A 25,049-nucleotide genomic window follows, 5' to 3' on the forward strand; every position below is an offset into this window, starting at 1 on the left:
TCTGATAATCCCATGTGGGATGGGTCATGCAATTTGTCCTGACACGTAAATAAAACATTCATTCATTCATTCATTCATTCGGTATGGTACGTCACAAATGGAGGGTGTCGATGTTTTAACAAAACATCTAATAAATCAAATCAAATCAAATTGTTTTTTGCCTAGAGCGGCAGAAGTGCACGCGCCTGCCCTGACTCTACACCTTACACACGTTTATTCCAGTTCCATTACTCCATTTGCATTTGAACAGTATCACCTCACCTCCTCTGAATATGTACTGTATGTCTTCTCTCTGAAGTAGGTCATGTCATCATATAGGAAGTCCCTTGCTAGAATATGGAGGTAGGATGCCAAAGCCATTTCTCTGTGGGATTATGAATGGGCTCCAGGATTTTCAAACGTAGACATTTTATTTGTCTCTCCAATGGCACTGGGTCCATTGATATCCATGGTATCATAGTTGTGCTAACAAGCTAAGCACTTGGGCTCATATAATTTGCATAAGTCCATTATGCTTGCCGCGGTAGTCAGTTTTAATGGTGTTACACGGTGGTGGGGCATACACCGATTACATCACTTACATCAACACCGTACATTTTTGCGGAGGAAGAACGAAAGAAAAAAAAAATTCAGAGTGCGCCGGTGTCAATTACAAGCGTTCCGTATATGGGACCGCCGGAGTGTGGCTGTGCTGCTCCTCATACAGTAGGCCTATCTCTTTGGTTAGACAACCAAGTAACCTTAGTTATACATGTTATGAACACAATGCCCGCTCATACACATGTAGGTAAGACCCTTAGCTAAGCCTGGGTATGAACACATTGCCCCCTCATACACATGTAGGTAAGACCCTTAGCTAAGCCTGGGTATGAACACAATGCCCGCTCATACACATGTAGGTAAGACCCTTAGCTAAGCCTGGGTATGAACACAATGCCCCCTCATACACATGTAGGTAAGACCCTTAGCTAAGCCTGGGTATGAACACAATGCCCCCTCATACACATGTAGGTAAGACCCTTAGCTAAGCCTGGGTATGAACACATTGCCCCCTCATACACATGCAGGTAAGACCCTTAGCTAAGCCTGGGTGTCTTCTGTTGTCGCTGCCATCTCTGAAAATGTGCTTTTACCACAGCTAAAAGTCCGCTAGCATCGATGCTAATACCACAGCCCGCAAGCATCAATGCATCGATAACTAACTATATGCTAACTATAGTTAAAACTATGTGCTAACTACGGCTGTCAAAGTTAACGCGATAATAACGCGTTAACGCAAATTCCTTTTAACGCCACAATATTTTTTTTACGCGCGATTAACGCATGCACTTTCTTTGATGTTTGAGCCTTGGTCCGACCCGTAGTTTGGGAAATCAGGAAGCAGTAACGTTGATAGCAAGCAGAAACAAAGCTCCGTGAGCAGAAAAGGAGGAAGAAAATGGGTATATGGCAAGTTCAGCTTCAAGGGAGAGACAGAGGCAGAGAAAGCGAGCGAGACAGACAGACAGGCAGTGAGAAAGAGAGAGGGAGGGCGATCAGATCAGAGAGAGAGACCGATGGAGAACGGGAGAGAGACTGAGAGAGAAAGCGAGAAAGAGAGAGGGGGGGAGAGAGCATGCACGCAGCTTCTCCTGTCTGTGGCTCGAGAGATGTAGAGGATAGGATAGCACCAATTAACTTCACACAGTGCAGCCTGAGAGATGTGTATTCCCAGTAACTAGTAGCAATAATAACAATATTACCAATGGCCAGATACTTGCCCATACTAATGATAATAGCTACTACCCATATTAATACAACAGTGCATCTTTGCACAAAGCTCTCAGGTTTAAGGTAGCCTACCTTGGTTTAAGGTAGATTTAGAACAGATTAAAAAAAATGTGATTAATTTGCGACTAACTATGGACAATCATGCGATTAATCGCAATTAAATATTTTAATCAATTGACAGCCCTAGTGCTAACTATAGTTAAACCTATGTGCTAACTATAGTTAAAACTACGTGCTAACTATAGTTAAAACTATGTGCTAACTATAGGTAAAACTATGTGCTAACTATAGTTAAACCTATGTGCTAACTATAGTTAAACCTATGTGCTAACTATAGTTAAAACTATGTGCTAACTATAGTTAAACCTATGTGCTAACTATAGTTAAAACTACGTGCTAACTATAGTTAAATCTATGTGCTAACTATAGGCCTAGTTAAAACTATGTGCTAACTATAGTTAAAACTATCTGCTAACTAACTATCTGCTAACTATAGTTAAAACTATGTGCTAACTATAGTTAAAACTATCTGCTAACTATAGTTAAAACGATGTGCTAACTATGTGCTAACTATAGTTAAAACTATGTGCTAACTATAGTTAAAACTATGTGCTAACTATAGTTAAACCTATGTGCTAACTATAGTTAAAACTATGTGCTAACTATGTGCTAACTATAGTTAAAACTATGTGCTAACTATAGTTAAAACTATCTGCTAACTATAGTTAAAACTATGTGCTAACTATAGTTAGAACTATGTGCTAACTATAGTTAGAACTATGTGCTAACTATAGTTAAAACTATGTGCTGACTATAGTTAAACCTATGTGCTAACTATAGTTAAAACTATGTGCTAACTATGTGCTAACTATAGTTAAAACTATGTGCTAACTATAGTTAAAACTATCTGCTAACTATAGTTAAAACTATGTGCTAACTATAGTTAGAACTATGTGCTAACTATAGTTAGAACTATGTGCTAACTATAGTTAAAACTATGTGCTAACTATAGTTAGAACTATGTGCTAACTATAGTTAGAACTATGTGCTAACTATGTGCTAACTATAGTTAAAACTATGTGCTAACTATAGTTAAAACTATGTGCTAACTATAGTTAAAACTATGTGCTAACTATGTGCTAACTATAGTTAAAACTATCTGCTATCTATAGTTAAAACTATGTGCTAACTATAGTTAGAACTATCTGCTAACTATAGTTAAAACTATGTGCTAACTATAGTTAGAAGTATGTGCTAACTATAGTTAGAACTATGTGCTGATTGGTGCATAGCGACACATATTCAATCAACTGGTCTAACTGGAGGCCTTTTCAATGTCCTAAGCCATTTGTTGCTTGTTTCTATCACGGCACAGTCTCATCGGCTTCACATCACAGCAGTGAGTTGCTCAAATAGTGTCATAAAGGGAAGGGAACAATGATACATAATATAATATAATATATAAGAATCATTATGTATCATTCAAATCAATCAAATTGTTGTCCTTCAAAGTCGGCATTTAAAAGACAAAGTGCATGCTCGAAACACTCCCTATCTGTCCCGTTAACCTCGGCTGTGGTGTCATTGGTTGCTAATTGAATGACCTGCATGGATAAGAGGCCAGTAAGACATAGCCGAGGTTATGATGTAAGCTAAGCTTGTGAGGTTATGATGTAAGCTAAGCTTGTGAGGTTATGATGTAAGCTAAGCTTGAGAGGTTATGATGTAAGCTAAGCTTGTGAGGTTATGATGTAAGCTAAGCTTGTGAGGTTATGATGTAAGCTAAGCTTGTGAGGTTATGATGTAAGCTAAGCTTGTGAGGTTATGATGTAAGCTAAGCTTGTGAGGTTATGATGTAAGCTAAGCTTGTGAGGTTATGATGTAAGCTAAGCTTGTGAGGTTATGATGTAAGCTAAGCTTGTGAGGTTATGATGTAAGCTAAGCTTGTGAGGTTATGATGTAAGCTAGGCTTGTGAGGTTATGATGTAAGCTAAGCTTGTGAGTTTATGATGTAAGCTAAGCTTGTGAGGTTATGATGTAAGCTAAGCTTGTGAGGTTATGATGTAAGCTAAGCTTGTGAGGTTATGATGTAAGCTAAGCTTGTGAGGTTATGATGTAAGCTAAGCTTGTGAGGTTATGATGTAAGCTAAGCTTGTGAGGTTATGATGTAAGCTAAGCTTGTGAGGTTATGATGTAAGCTAAGCTTGAGAGGTTATGATGTAAGCTAAGCTTGTGAGGTTATGATGTAAGCTAAGCTTGTGAGGTTATGATGTAAGCTAAGCTTGTGAGGTTATGATGTAAGCTAAGCTTGTGAGGTTATGATGTAAGCTAAGCTTGTGAGGTTATGATGTAAGCTAAGCTTGTGAGGTTATGATGTAAGCTAAGCTTGTGAGGTTATGATGTAAGCTAAGCTTGTGAGGTTATGATGTAACTAAGCTTGTGAGGTTATGATGTAAGCTAAGCTTGTGAGGTTATGATGTAAGCTAAGCTTGAGAGGTTATGATGTAAGCTAAGCTTGTGAGGTTATGATGTAAGCTAAGCTTGTGAGGTTATGATGTAAGCTAAGCTTGTGAGGTTATGATGTAAGCTAAGCTTGTGACCAAAAGGCACCGGGCGTGTGAAAACATCAATACATTGCAAAGCCGGGGTCATGATAATCGGAGCAGAGTTGCAGCTCGCTGCAAAACCCCCAGAGTGAAACAGAGACGCTCGGCTTTCCCGCGCGCAGGTGGAAATGTCAGTGCAATAACAGTGGCAGCCATTCTCCCTGCCAATCACACCTCATTACTGTCTCAACATTTAACCTAGCGGGCGTTTATCTGCCGCGTCGCACGCCAAAGTGGTGCTTCGGCTATATCAGGTTCTTCCCGCTAGAAAGCAAAACGCTGTCAGCAGTTTGAAGTGGATGCTTACAGTAGACGCGCGCACACACACACACACACACACACACACACACACACACACACACACACACACACAACATACACACAAAAACTGCAGGGATGAATCCATTATGGTTCTGATGTACACTATAAGCTCCGCCGAACACTAAATCTTCTTCATGAGCCTGGTGAGGGGGGAAACATATAATCTGTGTGTTTAACAGTGAAGATGTGTTGCGCGGGCTCAGCACTTTCACAGAAGCGCCTGAGTGCCATCCACATGTTGTCATTCCATCAGTATGAGGCTGTGAGTCACTCAACAATGTGAACAGCTGCCGTGTCAGGTGTTAACCATTCCAGCTGTTTCCTCCCCTGACCATACAGCAGGGCTCTTCTCTCACACCCAGTCGTCCAACTGCACACACACACACACACACACCCACACACACACACACACACACCCCCACACACACACACACACCATTATCACTACACTCTTAACAACAACAACAACAACAACAACACTCTTTTCTAAGAGTGTACAAGGACAGAGGGAAAAGCACTCTTTGGTTCTTACATGAACAGACACATGCTCTTTGGAGGGATGGGTAGACTCAACGTGATACAATGTGATACGTTATTGTTTGGATTGTTCACTTGCTCGTGCAAAAGTGAGAATAAGTGAATTGTGGGAAGCAGGAAAAAGCCATGGTGCTCTCCCTTAAGCATATTGTACATAGGGGTTGGTATCGAGTTTCGATACTTACTTGGCACCGAAATGAAAACATCGATACTAAGGGGTATCGAAGCCTCCCTTGTCAATCGATACCAATTTTCGATACCAAAACAAAACAGCGTCATTGAGCCTATAAGCATGCGACATGCTTGCACACCACGCTCTAATACGGCTGGTGATTGGCTGTCATGTAGAGGCATGCAGGAAAAGTTACGCCCACTTTAGCCGGTGTGTGTTTGTTTTGAGGCAGGCAGCGTGCGCTGCGGAGACAGAATACAAGAAGTGGAACTAGCGTTAGCCACTCAAGCTAGTCCTATCCTGGAGTAGGAGTACCATATGGCAAAGATGATGAAAAGCAGGGAAAGAAACAGAAACAACAAGGACTGGTTTCCACAGACAAGAGAAATAATCGAGAGGTGGGTCAGCTTACCGCAAGTTGTTGTTGTTAGCGGTTATCAGATCCCTCAGTCTGACAGTCTGGCTGTGAGTTGTAGCATTAGATCGTTTAATTAATTGGCGCCCTAACGTTATGCGCAAGCGGGCATTGTGTATTTTTAGCAACTCGTTAACAAACGCTGATGTCATGATAGTTTGTTGAATGTAAATGCGATTCACTTTGTGCCATTAAGGCTATAGGCTATTGATAGGCTAGTCAATGCTCAACTATTGTCTTCCATGCATGAAGTGAAGCTGTCTCGTCAGTTTTGACAAGAATGACGTTCTGTTGCAGCAGTGAGCATTAACCACTGATGTGCAACGCTAGCGTTAGATCTTCAATTAATTAGCGTTAACGTTATATGCAAGCGGGCAGTTATCGCCTATTGTGTATTTTTAGCAACTCGTTAACAAACGCTGATGTCATGATAGTTTGTTGAATATAAATGGGATTCACTTTGTGCCATTAGGCTATATTGATAGGCTAGTCAATGCTCAACTATTGTCTTCCATGCATGAAGTGGAGCTGTCTCGTCAGTCATCAGTTTGGACAAGAATAGCGTTCTGTTGCATCAGTGAGCATTAAACACTGATTTGCAACTCTCCGTTTTGCACTGAAAACTATTGCACTGATTTATTTGTTTTATATTTCTTTCCTTTGTAGTACTCCAATATTTTTTCGTAGGGACAGCAATAAGTTTAGACAACTTAAAGTTATGTTAAATACAGTAGGTTTTATTTCTTTCTGCTGTAAAACTTGATTGGTATCATAATTGTCAATGTGTAATGCAGTTTTATTTTTGTTAAAATTGATTTTTCTAAAAATTGGTATCGAAAAAAGTATCGTTCAGGAACCGGTATCGAAATCAAAGTATCGAAACGGTATCGATATCGAAAATTTTTGAACGATACCCATCCCTAATTGTACATTGTACATGGGCTGCAAGACAATCAAAACAAGGCTGAGACCTAATGGCCTCCGCTCCGTCAGGGACATACCCTATTTTATGTTGGCACATTCACCTTACTAACAGGATAAAAAAAAAAAAACACGATTTCAGGCGGAAGCCCGTCTTTATTGTCACACATGCATGCGGCCACAACACACACTCATGCTGACAGTGGCCGGTGAAATATGTGCATTTGACCCATCCAGGCTTGTCCTTTCCTCCAGGGGGCAGGCCAGGGGCAGTGGTCGCTTTTTCTTTCCAGCACCCGGGGACCTTCATTGGACCAATTTTAGATGTTGTCGTCACTGGTCGGATGACGATCTTCTGCATGTTTTTAGTGGGGGGTTATGTACGGAGGAACCCCCTGGGGGGTACGGGGAGAACATGCAAACTCCACACAGAAAGGCCCTTTCGACGAGATAGCCCACCTGGGCAGTAGGCACTGAAGATATGGGGGGGTCACAACTCCAGTGCCCACAGCGTCCCAGGCGAGAATCGAACTCAGGACCTTCTAGCTGTAAGGCGACAGCGCTACCAACTGCACCACCGTATATATGTATAACACGTTATACATTTACACTTGACTACTAACAAGTAGCATAACTTTTTTTCAGCATTATGCTTGACACTGCTTTATATTGCAAACATCACCGTTAGGTTGTCAAGTTTAACGTTATCTTACGTTAATCAAATTCGTTAGCAAGTAGCAACATGCTAATAACGTACACTCACTCTGCCAAGCCCCAGCTGCAGCAAGTCCATTCCATCATCCACCGTTTAATCCACATCACAGCCACTTCTTGCCCTTTGTTTCTGGCGTGGTTTAACGCTCATTTCTACAGTTGACAGCCTGCTGTTGTAGATATTTGAGAGACCTATAGGAAAGGAGCTAGCGTAGCAGCGTTACCATGGTAACGCTGCTGCCACGTCTCTTTAATGCCAAAATGTATCTTCTGTTTAACTTTTCCTCTGTAGGAAACCCAAGAAAGGATAATTAATGCCGTTTCTTCTTTGAATATGAACTAAAATGCACACTACATGCCTGAGTGCTTTTACACTGAGCCATTGTTATCGTATCACGGCGAGTGAATGGACAATTGGTGCTAGCAGATATGGCGGAAATGGGCATTAACTTTTTCTGGGGTTTTCATGTTTGTGAAATAGGCTTATTGGGGAAAAATCAGAAGACAAAAAGACAGATCGACTTTGCTGGTTTGGTTGGCTGCTTCTTAAAATTCTTTGTAGAACAGCAACAAGACAATAGTCTTGTGATTAGACGGAGTCTACAATACATGTACAGATAGACCGAGTCTACAATACATGTACAGATAGACTGAGTCTACAATACATGTACAGATAGATAGGGCTGTGAAATTAATGCAAAAAATATCAAAACTGCTATATTGACGAGTGCAATTTCCCTATCGCAAGACGGTGCAACTTTTCTGCAGAGGGAACGCTGTTTCTGGCTGCTTTCACAACAAGGTGCTGTGCTGAGCAGCCTCTCTGGCCTTCAGATCAAATACACATTGTGGAATCTTGTTTTGACTCATACTGATCAAATCCAAAGCATAGGATATATATATATATATATATATATATATATATATATATATATATACCGGTATATATGTGCTGGAACTTTCCCTCTGTTTCACTGTGCACTGTGCAGTCTTCTCCTACGCACCTGTCACCTAAAGCTGCACTCTTAAACCTTTGATCATACTATAGCAAGGAATCTCTGTTGAGTGTGTGTGTCCTTCTCATATCCTGGGAACCGTTCTTATTCACTTATACACTTGGTGGGTGTGTTGCTGCACTGTGGGATTTGGTACAACGTGGACAGACAATTCAAGTATATATGCCTCCGCCAAACAAGTGAACGTTTGAGCCAAATGTGAAGAAATTCTGTCAAGGCGTTACTGAGATATTGCGTTAACGAGCTTGCAAATTGTGTTTGTGAGGTCACAGTGACCTTGAACTTTGACCTTTGACCACCAAAATGTAAGCAGTCCATCCTGGAGTCCACGTGGACTTTTGAGCCAAATGTGGCGAATTATTCAGTCAAGGCGTTCCTGAGATATCATGTTAACAAGATAGAAAATGGTGTTTGTGAGGTCACAGTGACCTTGAACTTTAACCTTTGACCACCAAAGTCTAATCAGTTCATCCTTGAGTCCAACTGGACGTTTGAGCCAAATGTGAATAAATTCTGTCTAGGCATTCCTGAGATATCACGTTAAAGAACATGGGATGGACGTACGTACATACTAGGGATGGGCATCGAATTTCGAATTTTCGAATAATCGTTATTATCAAGGTCGACTTTTATTATTGAAAGTCGAAATTCGGGGGGGGAAAAAAAATAATAAAAAATTGTGAGTGAAATGTTGCATTGTCTCCCCTGATTCTAAGTATAGTCGAATCGCTTGGTTTGAGCAAGTAAAACAATTTTTATAAGCATTTTAAGCAAGGTTTATGGAAAAATGAATGGCGGATGAAATCCCATGAAGAGGGAGAGTTTTGCAAGACTTTGGCACCCCTTTGGCACTCAGACCTGAGCCTACTAAATATTTAATGAACCACTCATGATTGTCAAAACTGTTTTTTAGCCTTAGACTTAGAATCAGGGGAGACAATGCAACATTTAACTCAAAAAAAAAAAAAAAAAAAAACGTTTTTTTTTTTCGAATTTCGATTAAAAGTCGACTTTGGCCAGCGAATTTCGAATAGTGTTTTTGCCAGAAATGCCCATCCCTAGTACATACATACAGTACATACATACGGACAGACGGACGGACGGACAACCCAAAACCATAATGCCTCCAGCTCGGCTGTCACCGGCGGAGGCATAAAAATATAGAAAGGGCTGATTTCCACATGCCTTCAATGAATGTACAACACCACCACCTTGACATACAACATCTGCAATCAACACTAAGATCATACCTGATCCTCTTTTCAGTTACCACAACAACTAAAGGCAGACAAGTGCACACTACAGTGCACACTACAGTGGCGAGACCATGACGACTGTGTTGTGTAGTTGTATCTGTGTGTGTAAGAGAGAGAGTGAGAGAGAGAGAGAGAGAGAGAGAGAGAGAGAGAGAGAGTGAGAGAGAGGAGGTGCCCATTCGAGGCCCTCATGCCTGCTGCTCTATGTACCGTGCTCATTCATCCCCAGTCTGGTTTCCTCCAATCACAGCGCAGTGTTCCCACTGGCAATACACAGGGCCAATCACAGCACAGTGTTCCCGCTGGCTATGCACAGGGCCAATCACAGCACAGTGTTCCCGCTGGCTATGCACAGGGCCAATCACAGCACAGTGTTCCCGCTGGCTATTCACAGGACCAATCAGAGTGCAGTGTTCCCGCTGGCTATAGGGCCTCCCAGCAGCATGGGGCCTCCACATGGCCACATCCACTGCTGGGGCCACTTCCATGAGTCAACAAACCTGGGAACAAAACCAACATGGGAATAACATGGGAATAACATGGGAATAACATGGGCCCCGGAGTTCGACATCCCAAACCGTACAGGCATTTGTGTGGGTGACATTGTTGCAGGGCCGTACTGACGACACACAGCAAATTAAAACATGGTTTTAATTTGTTTTCATTTCTAAGCATTCTTCACGTGGTTTGTATTGTAAGTTGCATCATCTTGTCTAGCCGCTAACATCCTTTTTCTTTTTCTTGCCCTCCTTCACTCTAACTTGAATAGCTAGAAAAGGTAAAAAAAAGAAAAGAAAAAAAAAGTTTGATGGGCTGTATGCAGCCAGACACGAAAATAAAATATTCATTCATTCATTCATTCATTCATTCATTCACAGTTTCATAGTAGCCTATGTGAATGGTTGAAAAACAGACTGAAAAGCAGACTAACACAATAAGAGCTCCCCCATCTCTCTCTCTCTCTCTCCAGTCTCCAGTGCCCTTTGAAGTCAGGTGCACATACATGTGCTTCACAGTGCATTTACATGTGTGCCGGGGACGACTATGACACAAGAGGTCAGGATGATGAATGAGAGCGCTACGTGACACAACATGCTACATGCTGTATGGAGGAAATTGGGCTGGTGTTTACCGTGAATACGAGAGCGGAGGTTGTGTACACGATATGCTCGGCATTCAAGTGGTCACGTCGTGAACATGCGCAGTTGACTAGAAGCCACCGAGGCTAACAATGTAGCTAGCACAAGCTAGCGAGTGGCTAACTACATAAATGCAGAGGCTTATAATGACGGAGGAAACAAGATGAGACTGTTGAGAATATCAACATGTTCCTCAGACATATCATGATTATTATGCACACACTAGGCCTCTCAATGATGTCCTTTTCCATCACAGGTGTGGAGGAAATCATTGCAGCATGACTGCTGCTGTACGAGAGCAGGTGTGTACAGGTGTGTACAGGTGTGTACAGGTGTGTACAGGTGTGTACAGGTGTGTACAGGGACTCAGTCAGGAATATATTTTCTTCATTCTCTATTGGTTGACTGTAGTATTGGTGATCAGGGATGGATATTCTAGATTTTTTTAGATATCGTCTGGATAAGTGGTTGCTCAAATGGGGGTCTGTTGCACTTTGCCAGGGGGTCCGCTAAAGGTTTTCAGGAATAAAATAAAATAAATATATATATATTTATTATATATATAATATATATATATAATAGATATAATAGATATATATTATATATACTGTATATATATTTTTTTTTGCAAAAGCTTCATAGTTCAATGGAAATATTTTATGCTTTAAATGTGAAATGGTTCATGGATTACATTCTAATCTAACAAACCTATCAATTTAAAGGTCAAGCACATTACCGTGGAAACAATTAAGCTTAGCCCAAAATCACAAATCAGGATAAGGGGGTCCCCGGTATATTTTCTATCTTGTAAGGGGTCCTTGGCTGAAAAATATTTGAGAACCTCTGGTTTGGATAACAGTGTCTGTGGCTACATTGCAATACATTGTGTTTAGGCAGGCATAGAGTTGACATTGTTTTACATTGTGGATACAGTGGTTCCTGAACTGGGTTATGCGTACCCCTGTGGGTAATGTGGAGGTGCTACAGGGGGTACTTGAGAGAAAGGGGGAGAAGGAAAATTCAATAGGTGGGTTATCATTCATTCATTGAATCATGCTAGAGTTTTCTCTTCTCTCTTTTCTCTCTCTGAAGCCAAAAGAGTTTGAGAGCCACTGCTCTAACACATTGTGAAAGCCGGTAAGCCTCCATGGACGACGAAACTTTTCAATTCCCCAAATTGCTTTTCCCTTCGACAGCCTAATCCTGTGTTATCACTTTTGGAATAACGCCTCAATATACTGAAGCTCTGCAGCCACACGTCACAACTCAGGAGTAGCTCTGCAATCATTCTTTTATTTGTACATGTCAGTAAAATGTCATTTTTATATTGTCGGCCGCTAAAATGAAAGAGTGAAAAACAATAAATAGTAGCTCGTGTGTTGCAGATCTTCGTACACCTGACTGACCCGAGCCCATATCAGCCGGTCCTTGTGTGAAGACACCTCATTACTAGGGACGGAATTTTTTTATCAATTTCCTTAATCGATTAATTGGTCATATCAACGATCAATTCATCATTCTATAAAAAACTGCTTTTGACATACAAAATACAAAATGCAGGTTTTTACACCTGTCTTTGAGGCCATTTACACCTGGCACTAACGTGCGTTTTCTGCGATCAGATTGCAATCAGATAGTGCTTGACCACGTTAGCCTGATTTCATTTACACCTGGTGTTAGCATGTGTTCTGGGTGATCAGATTGCAATCTGATTGCAATCTGGTGCCAGCACCCTGCGTGGCAGCTTACCGCCTTCGGTGTGTGAATGGGTGAATGTAGGCACATTGTAAAGCGCTTTGGATAAAAGCTATATAAATGCAGTCCATTTTAGCATTTACCACTTTCTCTGACACACTCACACACACACACACACACACACACACACACACACACACACACACACACACACACACACACACACACACACACACACACACACACACACACACACACACACACACACACACACACACACACACACACACACACACACACACACACACACACACACACACACACACCCCTTGGCTAGCTCCCATGCAACTGCTCTGCTGTCATGTGACCGGACAGCAGTGCAGAATGGAAGGAATGTGATCGCATGTCGGTTTACCAAATGAGGGAGAGGACCCCCCACACACACACAACACACACACACACACACACACACACACACACACACACACACACACACACACACACACACACACACAGAGATTTAAAACATCTAAAGCACCTAAAGCACATTCCTCAGTAACAACAAAGCGTATCTGTGATGAAAATAAAGATAATTAAAGAAGATGAAGTTGAACAGTGATCATTTGGTTCAGTACATTAACCACAAACTATGTGTTTGTCCAAATGTCCCTGTGTAGCTTTGTGTAACACTAAATAAACAGTGGTACTGTGAGAAGCTGACCTTTGACCTCGTGACAGCCTTATCACACTGTATTGATTAGTATTAGAGTGTATGAGTGAGCCACATTCAGCTGCCATCAGCGGCAAGAGAGCTATGCCTCAGATTAGGACTCCATGGAACTGCTATAGTCTATAGGACTGCGGCTGGGCCTAGCTAGGCAAGGTTCAAACCATGTGTGTGTGTGTGTGTGTGTGTGTGTGTGTGTGCGTGCGCGTACGTACGTGCGTGTGTGTGTGCACACGCATGTGTGTGTGTGTGTGTGTGTGTGTGTGCACACGCGCGTGCATGCGTGTTTATCCTCCTACTTGGAGCATCAGAGAGGTGCGGTTTACTGCATCAGCACAATTCAGGTAGTGTCACATTACAAATCATAGGAAAAAGTAAATTGACTTGACAGGTACAGTACAGGTGTACTTGATTGAAAGTACAGGTGTACTTGATTGAAAGTACAGGTGTACTTGATTGAAAGTACAGGTCTACTTGATTTTCTGGCAGACATGATTATTTATCCCATGTGGCAAATTAACTCCAGCCACCTGATAATCCAACAGGTTAAAGCAAACACTAAGAAGCAAAACTATAGGCCTCGACTGGATATCAACAAAATCCCCTCTGAGCGGCATCAATGCGACTTAATATATATTTGTGTTCCTGGGATCAAAGAAGAAACAGCCTGATTCAATAACATTTGATGATTTCTGGATGTGATTTGCCTCTTAGTGCAAAAGCTGGCATGGGCAGGGAAAGACAGAAAAAAGTCATATGCTTTCGAATTGCTCCTCCAAAATATGCTAAACACAAAGAAAAAACAAGCATGAATACCGTAAATCCTCTAATAGTGACCGGGGCCTTTATTTACTGGGCCGCAGAGAGCCCCGGGCCTTTGTTGGAGGCAGGCCTATATTAAACTCTCATGGACATACTCCTTTAATTTCCTGACTTTTATTGCAAAATATTGCAGAAAACCAAACACAAAGCAAATAAATTAACTTCACAGTTACGGTAAGTTGTCTTAATAACGATCAGATCAGTAAACTGGAATGCCACAGGTATTAGCAAAATATACCCGGTAAATGTGCCCAATGTCACATAAAAACAAAACAAATGGCAGACTGGCCAGTTTTCAGCACAGTCAATAAGAATCAGATTCAGCGACCTCACAGTGAAAATACGCCCTGTGGCAACAAAACAAATCAGAGAGGCCTGTATTGGAGGCAGGCCTTTATTTGTCCGTGCAGACCGTGTCCCCGGCCATTATTAGAGTAGAGGCCTTTAATGGAATAGAGGCCACTATTAGAGGATTTACGTGGGTAAGAGGGGGGAGAGAGGGACAGAGAGCTGTCAAGTTTAGAGCCTCCGCAGCATGCACAGCACAAAGAGGGAGAGAGATGTGTCATCATATCGTGATATTGACGTCGGGCCTGGTGACGAGCTCGGGCCCAATAATTGCTTAGCCCAGTGATACTCAACTTGTGAATTGAAAAATTAAAAATTAAAAATTAAAAATTACAGTACACCTGAACGCAACATGCAAGATACCTGCTGAAAGTGTCCAAATGTTCATGTCATTCTGACCAATACTCCACTTCTGTTATAGCATTTCAGTCTGGAATATGGAATATCTTTCAATAATCTGTGATTTAGCTGCTAAATTGTCAAATACCGCCGTCTGCTCACTACCCAGGAACTTATACTTAACCTAACTAACTTAACCTAACTAACTATCCGGTGTGCACAACATTGTCAGACTAAACTCCGGCTGACACCCCAAAAACCTACAATCCGCTACAGAAAAATGTATATTGTTTGTTTATTAACTGGCCGCTGGCCTATTATTTCACGAAAGTGGCCCCCGGGTAAAGCAAGTTGAGTATCCCTGGCTTGGCCTGGGCCTGAAAGCCACGGGCCTGGGCCAGGGCCTGGGCCTGGGCCTGGGCCTGGGCCTGGGCCTGGGCCTGAAAGCCACGGGCCTGGGCCTGGGCGGGCTGGGGCCGCTCTCTACTTCAAAGCCCTAAATATGGTATTCAAGACAGCCTAAATAAACAAATGTCAGAGTCTCATCAAATTGAAGATCCATAAATTAATTTTCATCTAGTCCCCTTTTTGGTTAATGAAAATGCCATTTCATTACAGTCTTGTAATTACTGTAAGCTGAATGTCTATTGTCTACTTGTCATCTAGACTTGTGCATCTAGGCCGGCCTATTATACTCGAGCCCGGACATACGTACATCCAGGTTCACCAAAATAAAACATTAGCTCACCAAGGCCATACCATCCCCAAGCCCACAAAGCACAAACAAAATAAAATTCAACGAAACAACTCACTGAACCGGAATTCATAGCAGACAAAAGTGTGGATGAATGCTTCCCAGTTTTAGCAAACTCAAGACTTGCTTTCCTTTTGTAAACTCTGTGCCCAAGATGGCTTCCTGGACAGCATGAATAGGCAGTATTAGGCACACACAGGTCACCATACAAATCAACATACCCACGGCACAAAGATACCCAGCTGAAATTCAGCCCAGGGCCTCTTTAAATCATATGCATCCTAAATTAGCATGGACTCTCTGGGGAGGGGATCAAGAAGCACAAGCAAATCGGAGCTGACACGCCCCACGCCTACACGCATGTAGGGTGTATGTACATAAGCTCACACGCATGCAGACATTTAATTCACCCGCTAATGTGTAATGAGCGCGTCTCCGTAAGCACTGCTGTCCAACAAGCTTTCAACCTCAAGGGATCTGAGCATGTGCGTGCGCGTACGCTCACAACACTGATGAAGAAGGAAGTGGTAGATTGCAATAGGTTTGGGCAGACACAAAGTTCAAACAATGCTAATGACTTTAGCCAAGAGCGTCGCCATTTAAAGAGCACAATTTACATAAACACCACATTTACAATGACACTCATTAGGGGATTAGAAATGCAATTACAGCAACCCATGAGGAGGACTTCTTTACAAGAAGGTGGGAGGAGCAGATGCCTTTGCCAGCTCTGCAGAACAGGAGGACAGGGAGGGACGGGAGATGGCTGGCTTGAGGTGGGCTAACTGATCTACAGAGTTTAGGAGAACTCGGGAAGCAGCGCAAGTGAATGTCGGTAATAATGCTATATTGTCAGAATCTGAATCGCCTCAAAGGACAATAAATACACAGGGATTTGTCTGGTGGCATCAGAGCAAAGGTATATTGAAAACTTGCAGAAGTTCACAGGCATAGCTGTACAAACGAATGGCCAACATGAGCTCACGTGCAGAGCACGACACACCAGAGACAGGCAGCATCGAGACACATTCAACATAATGAAGTTATTACCAAGTACTATTCAAACAGAGGATGACACAGTATGACTTCCAGAAGTCACACATGCCACTGGGCTGGCTGGCATACATACTGATACCTCCGGACTGCAGGGCCACAGGCACATTATTAGACAGAGGCAGTCAGCTGGAAAATAGAAACCCTATCAACTCAGACAAGTTGAAAGGTTTTTGCTAGGGCTGTACCCATGTGTGTGTGTGTGTGTGTGTGTGTGTGTGTGTTGGGCTGTACCCAACTCACAATCCTGTCAGTCCAAACTCTTTTTTTGTTAAGACTATCTTTGGCAATCAGGAAATCCTTTGGCAGGAGCTTGTTTGATTTGTGTGTTTAATTGGGACTTGGTTTTATGGTATTAATAGGCTGATACTATACCAAAATAAGCTATATCATAACCACATTTTGCGACTATTCGACTGTGGGTTTGGATTGGCAGTCGAATCAGGCTCCTTCCAATGAATCGTTTGACTATTTGGAGTCACCCCTAGTTTTGGGGAACCTTAAAGGAGAATTTTGGTATTTTTCAACCTGGACTCTGTTTCCATATCTGTTTATGTAACTAAGTCATGTGAAATTGGTGCAGCATTGGTCTGAGCCTGTGTCCATTGCAAAAACCAGCTTGTTTAGTGGACGTGTGCAGGAGGGACACGTAGGAAAAACGACTGAAGCGATCTTGGCCAATTTAAAAAATGTATGATGTGAAAATAGGGTTGAAAAATATTGAGATTCTACTTTAAGGGTTCTGCTGATTGCAATCACAGAAGAACACCCAAGGGTTCCTTGAGAAACTGTGATACATTAGAATATGTTAGTATCAAAAATATAAGGTATGGTCCAACACTGTGGCTTATACAGATGTAATGTATAGCATTACTGTTTTGTTCAGAGTATGAGTATGACACAATACAATTACAAGAGTTGCTTAGGTCACAAGTTTGTGCTATTAGTATTTTCATGTACTACCTTGGACTATTCTAACAATCTAATATCTGTCAACAAGTAGTTTTCAGTATTCCTTTAGTGGTTTTATCTTTTAATCGATATTGTGATGCTTTAACGGCTTTGCACTGTAAGGTAACAATGTGGTATTGTGAGTAAATATGATTCATATGGAAATGACTACCCAAGAATATTTAAATAAAGTATGATATGATTTTGACTTGGATGACAGTGTGCTGGTCACTGAGGGAAGAAATGGTGGGTTGTGTCCAGTAGAATGCATTGGAGTGGGGGTACGGTCATACAAAATGTCATTCAACTTTACCACAGTCAGTGCCAAATGGGACAGACATGCACATTATTTCAGTTTGCTGGAAACTGATCTCTACACTAAGACAGGCAAGTACATTTAAATTCAAAAAGGATATTTGCTTGTTTAGATTTTATATTAAATAACCGCATGATGTTTGTGACCCATCAACCTCGCTAGATTCAAAACATCTTCCTTTGACATGTTCTGTCAGGCCCGAAATGTAACCTCTTGCGTAACTTTACATTCTCAATGATATTTAAGCTAGAGAATGGACTTTGCCCCCGGAGTACCCGGCTACTGTGTGTGGAATAAATGGTTGACTCAAAAAAACATTTCCCTCCCACCACCACCGTGCCTAAAATTACACGGGTCAGCAGCAGGATTCCTGCAGGCTATTTTTCCTCGGGTGTTCGGTGGGAATACAGTATCACTGTTGCATGGAGGAAACAAACAGCTGAGATGACCCTGTCTGACCTGAGAAATAGACAGTGGTGGAACAGTAATGATGTTGTTGTTGATCTTTTGGCTGGGACCATAACTCAGGGCCTGGATGTTGTGGACTCAGTTATAGAATTATCCATCTCTTCTCCGGTGAAAGTAATTTAGTTGTCCATCTTAGATCACTGTTCCACAAAAAGGTGCTTTGGAAGCCAGCAAGAGATCAACAGTCTGCTGATGTTGACTGGTCACAAACTTCACACACGTGTATTAGGATTGCGGTAGAATTGCTAGAACATTTTACACACAGATGCGCTCTCAGCAAGGAACCTGTAATTTGACTGTAATGGGTATCTCGGTAGTACCGATGTAATTCGGTCTGTACCCTTAAAAGTATACTGATTACGGTACGCAACACTATGGAGCACAGAGCAAAAAGGGGCGGGACTTAGCAAAGGTCATTTGTGCACTATAGAGACACATAGGGCTCTATCGTCCCACTGGCCTTAAATTAGCGCTTAGCGCCAGGCACATCCCATATTAGTGGGCGTGGACCGGCGCAGTCGATATTTTCGTGTCAGCGCTACACGCAGCCTTAAGCATTATAACCACGCCTTTTAAACGTAGAATTATTCACAACGTGCTCATTGGAGAAGTGCAGTAAACAAATCACAATGTCCCTTTCATGTTCCATTCCACGGAGCGATCCAATCCGGTCAGAAAAGCCCGACCAAAGCTCTCTGAGTTCCCCCCCCTCCCTCTTTCATCCCCGTCTGTCTCCATATACATTATTCCATATTATTATGCTTCTCAAACCAATCTCACTGCAGTTATACAGCAAGCATGTAAATACGCTACACTATAGCAAGATCAAAGTGAAAAGAATGTTCTAAACGCATCGGCTAGAAAAATATAGCCTATCCCTGGCTGTCATGATGAGATAATAATAATAATAATAATAAACATGGGTTTTATATAGCGCTTTTCTAGGAGTGAAATACGCTTTACAAACAAAGAAACACTAAAGACGTTCAGATATATTTAGAAACAGGAGAGATCGCATAACATTTCACTTGGACCAAAACATTAAAAAATGCGGGTTTAAAAACAATACTTTTTCGATGTTGTTTTTTTAGGTTTTGGTCTGAGTGAAATGTTCTATGGTCTCTCCCGATTCTAAATATATCTGAACCGTTTGGTTTGACAAAGTAAAACTATTTTTATAAGCATTTTACGAAATGTCTATGGGAAAATAAATGGCGGATAAAAATCTCTGGTACAGTGCTGAAGCAGGAAGTAGGCCGTCACTTTGCCTCTCTATTACAGTAGTGTCGGTGGTGGAAAGTTGACAGTTACAGCCTAGCAGGGATGTGTGTTGTGTGTGTGCTGATCAGTCAAATCAGCTGCTGTAGTGTTTTGGTTGGCAACTAACTGTCAAGGTGTCCTTGAGCAAGGCACTTCCCAGCATGCTGCTCCTGTGGAGCTGCTCAGTGAGCAACAGTAGGGAACAGTAGGAGACTGAGATCTCCCAGGCATGACATGTAGAACAAGAGCATGTGAGCCCAGTCAACCTTTGCTGGATAAAGGTTTAAAAAACAGTAGACTGAGAGGATACGTTTCATTGGAAGTGGAATGAATAAGACTATTATTCTGTACAGTTTTGGGCATCGAGTCGATTCTAAATGCCAGAGGGGCCATGTGACTCTTCCTGTAGTCTGATGGGAAGTTTGATGGGATGAGGGGAACTGAGGGGGGGCATTCTCAGTCTCAGAGTCTGTCTTTTTTCAGGTCCAGAATGCCTGTATAAACACACACATGCTCACGCACTCTCACGGCGTTCATTTGGTTGTGACGGGTTCAGTGAAGTTGACATATTTTCATTTGATCTTTGGAATGGAAAAAAACAAGGCCTTTGTGGATCTGATGTAGCAAAATGCCCCTTGGCCTCAAATTCTCCCCGCCAGCTCCCGACACCGATTCATCCCTGTCCCAGGGTCACCCCCCCCCCCCCCCCCCCAGCCCCCCCGCGCCAGCTTCAGTTCCCACAATAACCCCACTACCATCACCACCCACAACATTCCTGTTCCACTTTCTGAGCCACGCACGCACGCACACACACACACACACACACACACGCACGCACGCACGCACGCACACACACACACACACACACACACACACACACACACACACACACACACACACACACACCACACGCACGCACGCACACACACACACACACACACGCACACGCACACACACACACACACACACACACACACACACACACGCACACACACACACACACACACACACACACACACACAAACAGTTGCCCTCAATCACTGGTTTTGTTGAATGGCCTCAGAGACAGACTAATAACACAGGAAAGTACTCATCTGGTGATAATAGATGATAAATAGCAGTCAGTTAATTTGCTCAGTGAATACTAGGGGTGTCACGATACACTCAGTTCACGATACGATACGATATGATACGATATTGGGTTCACGATAACGATACGATATTTCAACAATCCTTTTTTTGCGATGGATTTGTAAGTTGAGGGGGCATCTTCCACACTCATTTGAATCATTTCACCATTTTCATCCTCCGTGTCTGTAACGTTCCTCGTCTGTTCAAACAAAGCAATGAAAAGGAGAGCGAGCATGCAATCAGATGCAGATCAGTGCCACCATGTTCAGCTTCTTTTTCTCGCGATATGAGATTTCATCTCAACGATACATATTGTCACGTTTTGATATCGCGATATATTGTGGGACGATATATTGCGACATCCCTAGTGAATACAAATGTGGCTCTTGTTTCAGAGCACAGAGTGGAACACTTTTCGATGACAAACGCCTTTTCATACATGAACCGTTGAATGTTTATTTTGTGGAACATTTTGAAATGCACACGTTTCTTTCAGTTAGCTCAAGAGTTACGTCTCATATAGAGCTGGGTGCCGATGTTTTCTAGGTAGTGACCAAATTATGAAAACTGTATTGCCAATCTTTCAATACTTATGCTTTCAAAGCAAAATTCTAATCCAGTTTGTTTTCAGGCTTATCGCAGACAATCCCTATCAGAGTGGGCGGATACCTGCAGGAGATGTCCTCCTCTGGAGGTGAGGGCTTCCCCCAGCTTGGCACACAGTATCCTGCCAGGATCTGGAGGGGAGTCATCTGGGAACCCAGAGTCTATTTGTATTTGAAAAATAGACTCTGGGACAGCTCTATCGTTTTTCCCAGCTTCCTGTACAGCACGCCTCTCCTGCCACCGTCACTTCCTTTTCCGTGTCCGTGCTCCACTGTTTACAGTCTGAATAGCAACTTGCACCACAACTTTCCAGTCATTTTCCACTGTTGTTGTAAGACGAGTTGACGTCTCCTATGCAGTTTTAACGTTATGAGTGAATAGTTATTAGTGAATAGTTATTAGTGAATAGTTATTAGTGAATAGCCGGAACAGACGCGGAAAAGGAAAGCGGAAGTGACAGAAAAGCCACCGTCACTTCCTTTTCCTCGTCTATTTCGGCTATTTGCTAATAACGTTAACGCATAAACACACTGCATAGAAAACGTCAACTCGTCTTACAACAACAGTTGAAAATTACTGGAAAGTCGCAGTGCAAGTTGCTATTCAGACTGTAAACAGTGGAGCACAGACACGGAAAAGGAAGTGATGTGGCAGGAGAGGCGCGCTGTACAGGAAGCTGGGAAAAACAGTAGGGCTGTCCCAGAGTCTATTTTTCAAATACAAATAGACTCTGGGTTCCCAGATTGGGAGGGGAGTCACTCTGTATTCTGTCTCTGCGGGCTGATCTGATGCCCCACTGTATCTAAATGTAACCCTCTGCCAGCAGGACGTGAGGGAGGTATCACTCCGGTTGGCCCCCTTTAAGGCCCTTAAATGCATAATTGAACTGTGAATAAAGGCGCTTACGTGATATACATTTGTCTCAGACGAGGGTGGGGCCTCCCTTGATGTATGGAAGCACTTATTGGCCCAATGTGTGTGTGTGTGTGTGTGTGTGTGTGTGTGCACGCGCGCGGTGTGTGTGTGTGCGTGTGTGCGTGTGTTCGTGCATGCACGGGTGTACAGACGTCCTGCGTGTGCAAAAGTACTTTCATCCCAAAGCAGGAAACTGGGGTGATATCTATAAAACATAATGATACACACACACACACACACACACACACACACACACACACACACACACACACACACACACTTGCCCTGTGAAGACTGTGTGTGTGTCTGTGTATTTGAGGTAGACCTGTGGCCCTTGTGATAAGCAACTGCCAAAAATGCATACATTTGTTAGTGAGTAGGCCTACTACAATCTACAAAACATCTCTCAGAGAGGAACTTGAAAGCAGATATGGCTATTGGCTACTATGGTCATTTTCTTCACTTATATCTACAGATCATAATTGTCCAGGGGAATTGTTTTATTTCACTCCCTAGATGTGTTTGTACAATTAGAGAATAAGAATTATAGTATAAGAATTATATATTAAGGATAAGTATTTCACTACTTAGGCTACTGTAGTGTCCCTATTACCTCTCCACCTATTAGGCTGATAACTAGACTGTAATTATATAAACTCATAGGCTATGTAACGACGTTTCAGTTGGCATTCCATAGGACCAAATCACAGCCGTGATGGTGGTCTGTGGTTTGCTGTGTAGCCTATCTATCTGGGATCCAGCAGCATGGTGGGAGAAGTTTGGAAAGCCCACGATCAGATGGACTATGAGCCTGTAGCAAACTGTCAATATGTGGCACATATTGTGCTTTATGGCACAGTTATCCCACCCCTGTGTGCCGTCTTCTCACGGCCCTCAGGGCTACTGGAGAGCATTAAACCGTAACCTCGACTGCTACTCGCTTCTGCACTGCTCTTTGTCATGTTAATACTGTGGCCAGACTCTCTCTCTCAGTCTCAGCCACTCTCTCTCTCCGCCTCAGCTCACGGCACACATGGCCCACAAAGTTTGTCCAGATCGTGTGGAGATGAACATGCCCTTTGGATGACAAATCACCCTGATTTAGCTTTGCACTGAATCTCTGCAGTGTTGTATCTCATCTGTGGCAAAAACACGGCTAGATGTAGGCTAGCTACCTCCAGTCTTTTCCAGCTTATTCAATTGGATGACAACAAAGTTCTGATGCCATATTGTATTTCCCAGGCTTTGCACTGAATCTCTGCGGTGTTACCTCATCTGTCTTATGTCAGTGGCAACAACAAAGCTACTATAGATGTACAGTAGTAGGCTACCTCCAGGCTTTCTATGTTATTCAATTGGATTGGGGGGGGGAAGCGCTATATGCCACATTGTATTTGCCAGGCTATATGTTTAAACTGAGCCACTAATAACAAGGCCGAGAGCACATTTCTTTGAATAGGCCATCATCATCCGCTGCTTTGATCTCAAACTTCACCCTGGTTGTTCGGAGACCTCTGGCCGCTCCGTGGCAACATTGTTGCATGTTGTGCGAGGAGGGCATTGAATGTGCTGCAACTTTGCAACGCAACAATGCGCGTCCTGACCAGAGCAGCGCGGTCCTGACTGAGACAAGAAGACCACGAAGTGGGAACATGAAACCCAATCTCGCCGCTATATAAACCGGAGAGGCCACATGAGGTGAACAACACAGAATACGCACAGAGGAGTATCGCGCTGAGCGAGCAAGGTGCACATTTCACCCGGGTAGCTTTGATCACAGCCCCGCAAACGCTCTGATCATGATTGCACTTTAGGGGTGAAAGACGAGTGGCCGACTAGACTACACATGCACTTCACTGGGAAACATGCAGACGGTTCATATAAAGTGAGCGGTTTACCTTGCTTGGATGGACCACAGAACAGCGAAAGTAGACAGAACAGCCAAATTGTACTCTCCACCGCCATGTAAAGCCTTTGATTTCCAGCAGAGGAGTAAGCAGCGTGTGTGTCTATACAGCCAGCTATAGTACTGTTATAGCGACATGCATATGTTGGAATCCGCTATTGTCTCCGCCGGTGCGTAAAGAAGTCTATTTGGATGTTCGGGTCTCTTTTGGTGAACAGTCCCCAGGCGTTCCTCACAGCAAAGCTCGCGTTTAGTCGGGGGAGAGCCGTCGTGTCTCTCGGCGCTTCATCGCCATGTTGTGAACGAATGTTAAGTGTGTGTTGGCTGCTGGTCCACACACACACACACACACACGCATGCATGCATGGACGCACGCACGCACGCACACACACACACACGCACGCACGTTCACCACCAGACACACTGGCTGGCTGGTCTGCTGAGGCTGCTGCTGCTGCTGCTGCTGGTGGAGTCCTGCATATCTGTCGGTGTCGGTGATTCTCACCCTGCCTGCTCCCCTTTTCTCTCCAGCTCCATGCTTTCCAGTAAACTCCCAAGCGCCTGTGCTGCAAAACCACTTGCAGACAAATGTTTCACCCTATAGGCTCCCTGTGTTCCGTTATCTCTCAGAATAACGGCGAGTGAGTTGCCCCGAATGAACCGAATACACTGCTGAGAGATGTTAAGATTTTGCAAGCAGCCTATGATCACTCACTATCCAGATAAGCTTTATCTCCTCTAATTATGCCCAAATGAGTCTAGTCTTAATATTCATATGCGTTTCAACTGTATAGGTTTTCTTTCTGTGTGTGTGTGTGTGTGTGTGTGTGTGTGTGTGTGTGCGCGTGTGTGCGTGTGTGTGTGTGTGTGTGTGTGTGTGTGTGTGTGTGT

At 43.0% G+C, this 25,049-nt stretch overlaps 1 protein-coding gene across 1 annotated transcript in view; it reads right to left on the reverse strand.

Annotated features, from left to right (window-relative positions):
- Positions 1 to 24,232, reverse strand: part of igdcc4 (immunoglobulin superfamily, DCC subclass, member 4) — a gene marked incomplete at its 3' end in the record, with an annotated part of 121,877 nt that extends 97,645 nt beyond the window's left edge. The window contains exon 1 of the mRNA XM_083652759.1: positions 24,151 to 24,232. Within this exon, the coding sequence (XP_083508885.1) occupies positions 24,151 to 24,217 (67 nt within the window). The 5' untranslated portion in view covers positions 24,218 to 24,232. The remainder of the gene's footprint in view (positions 1 to 24,150) is intronic.
- Positions 24,233 to 25,049: the final 817 nt, after the last annotated feature.

Source organism: Poromitra crassiceps, assembly GCF_964638095.1.
Source record: "Poromitra crassiceps genome assembly, chromosome: 16".
NCBI lineage: Eukaryota > Metazoa > Chordata > Actinopteri > Beryciformes > Melamphaidae > Poromitra > Poromitra crassiceps.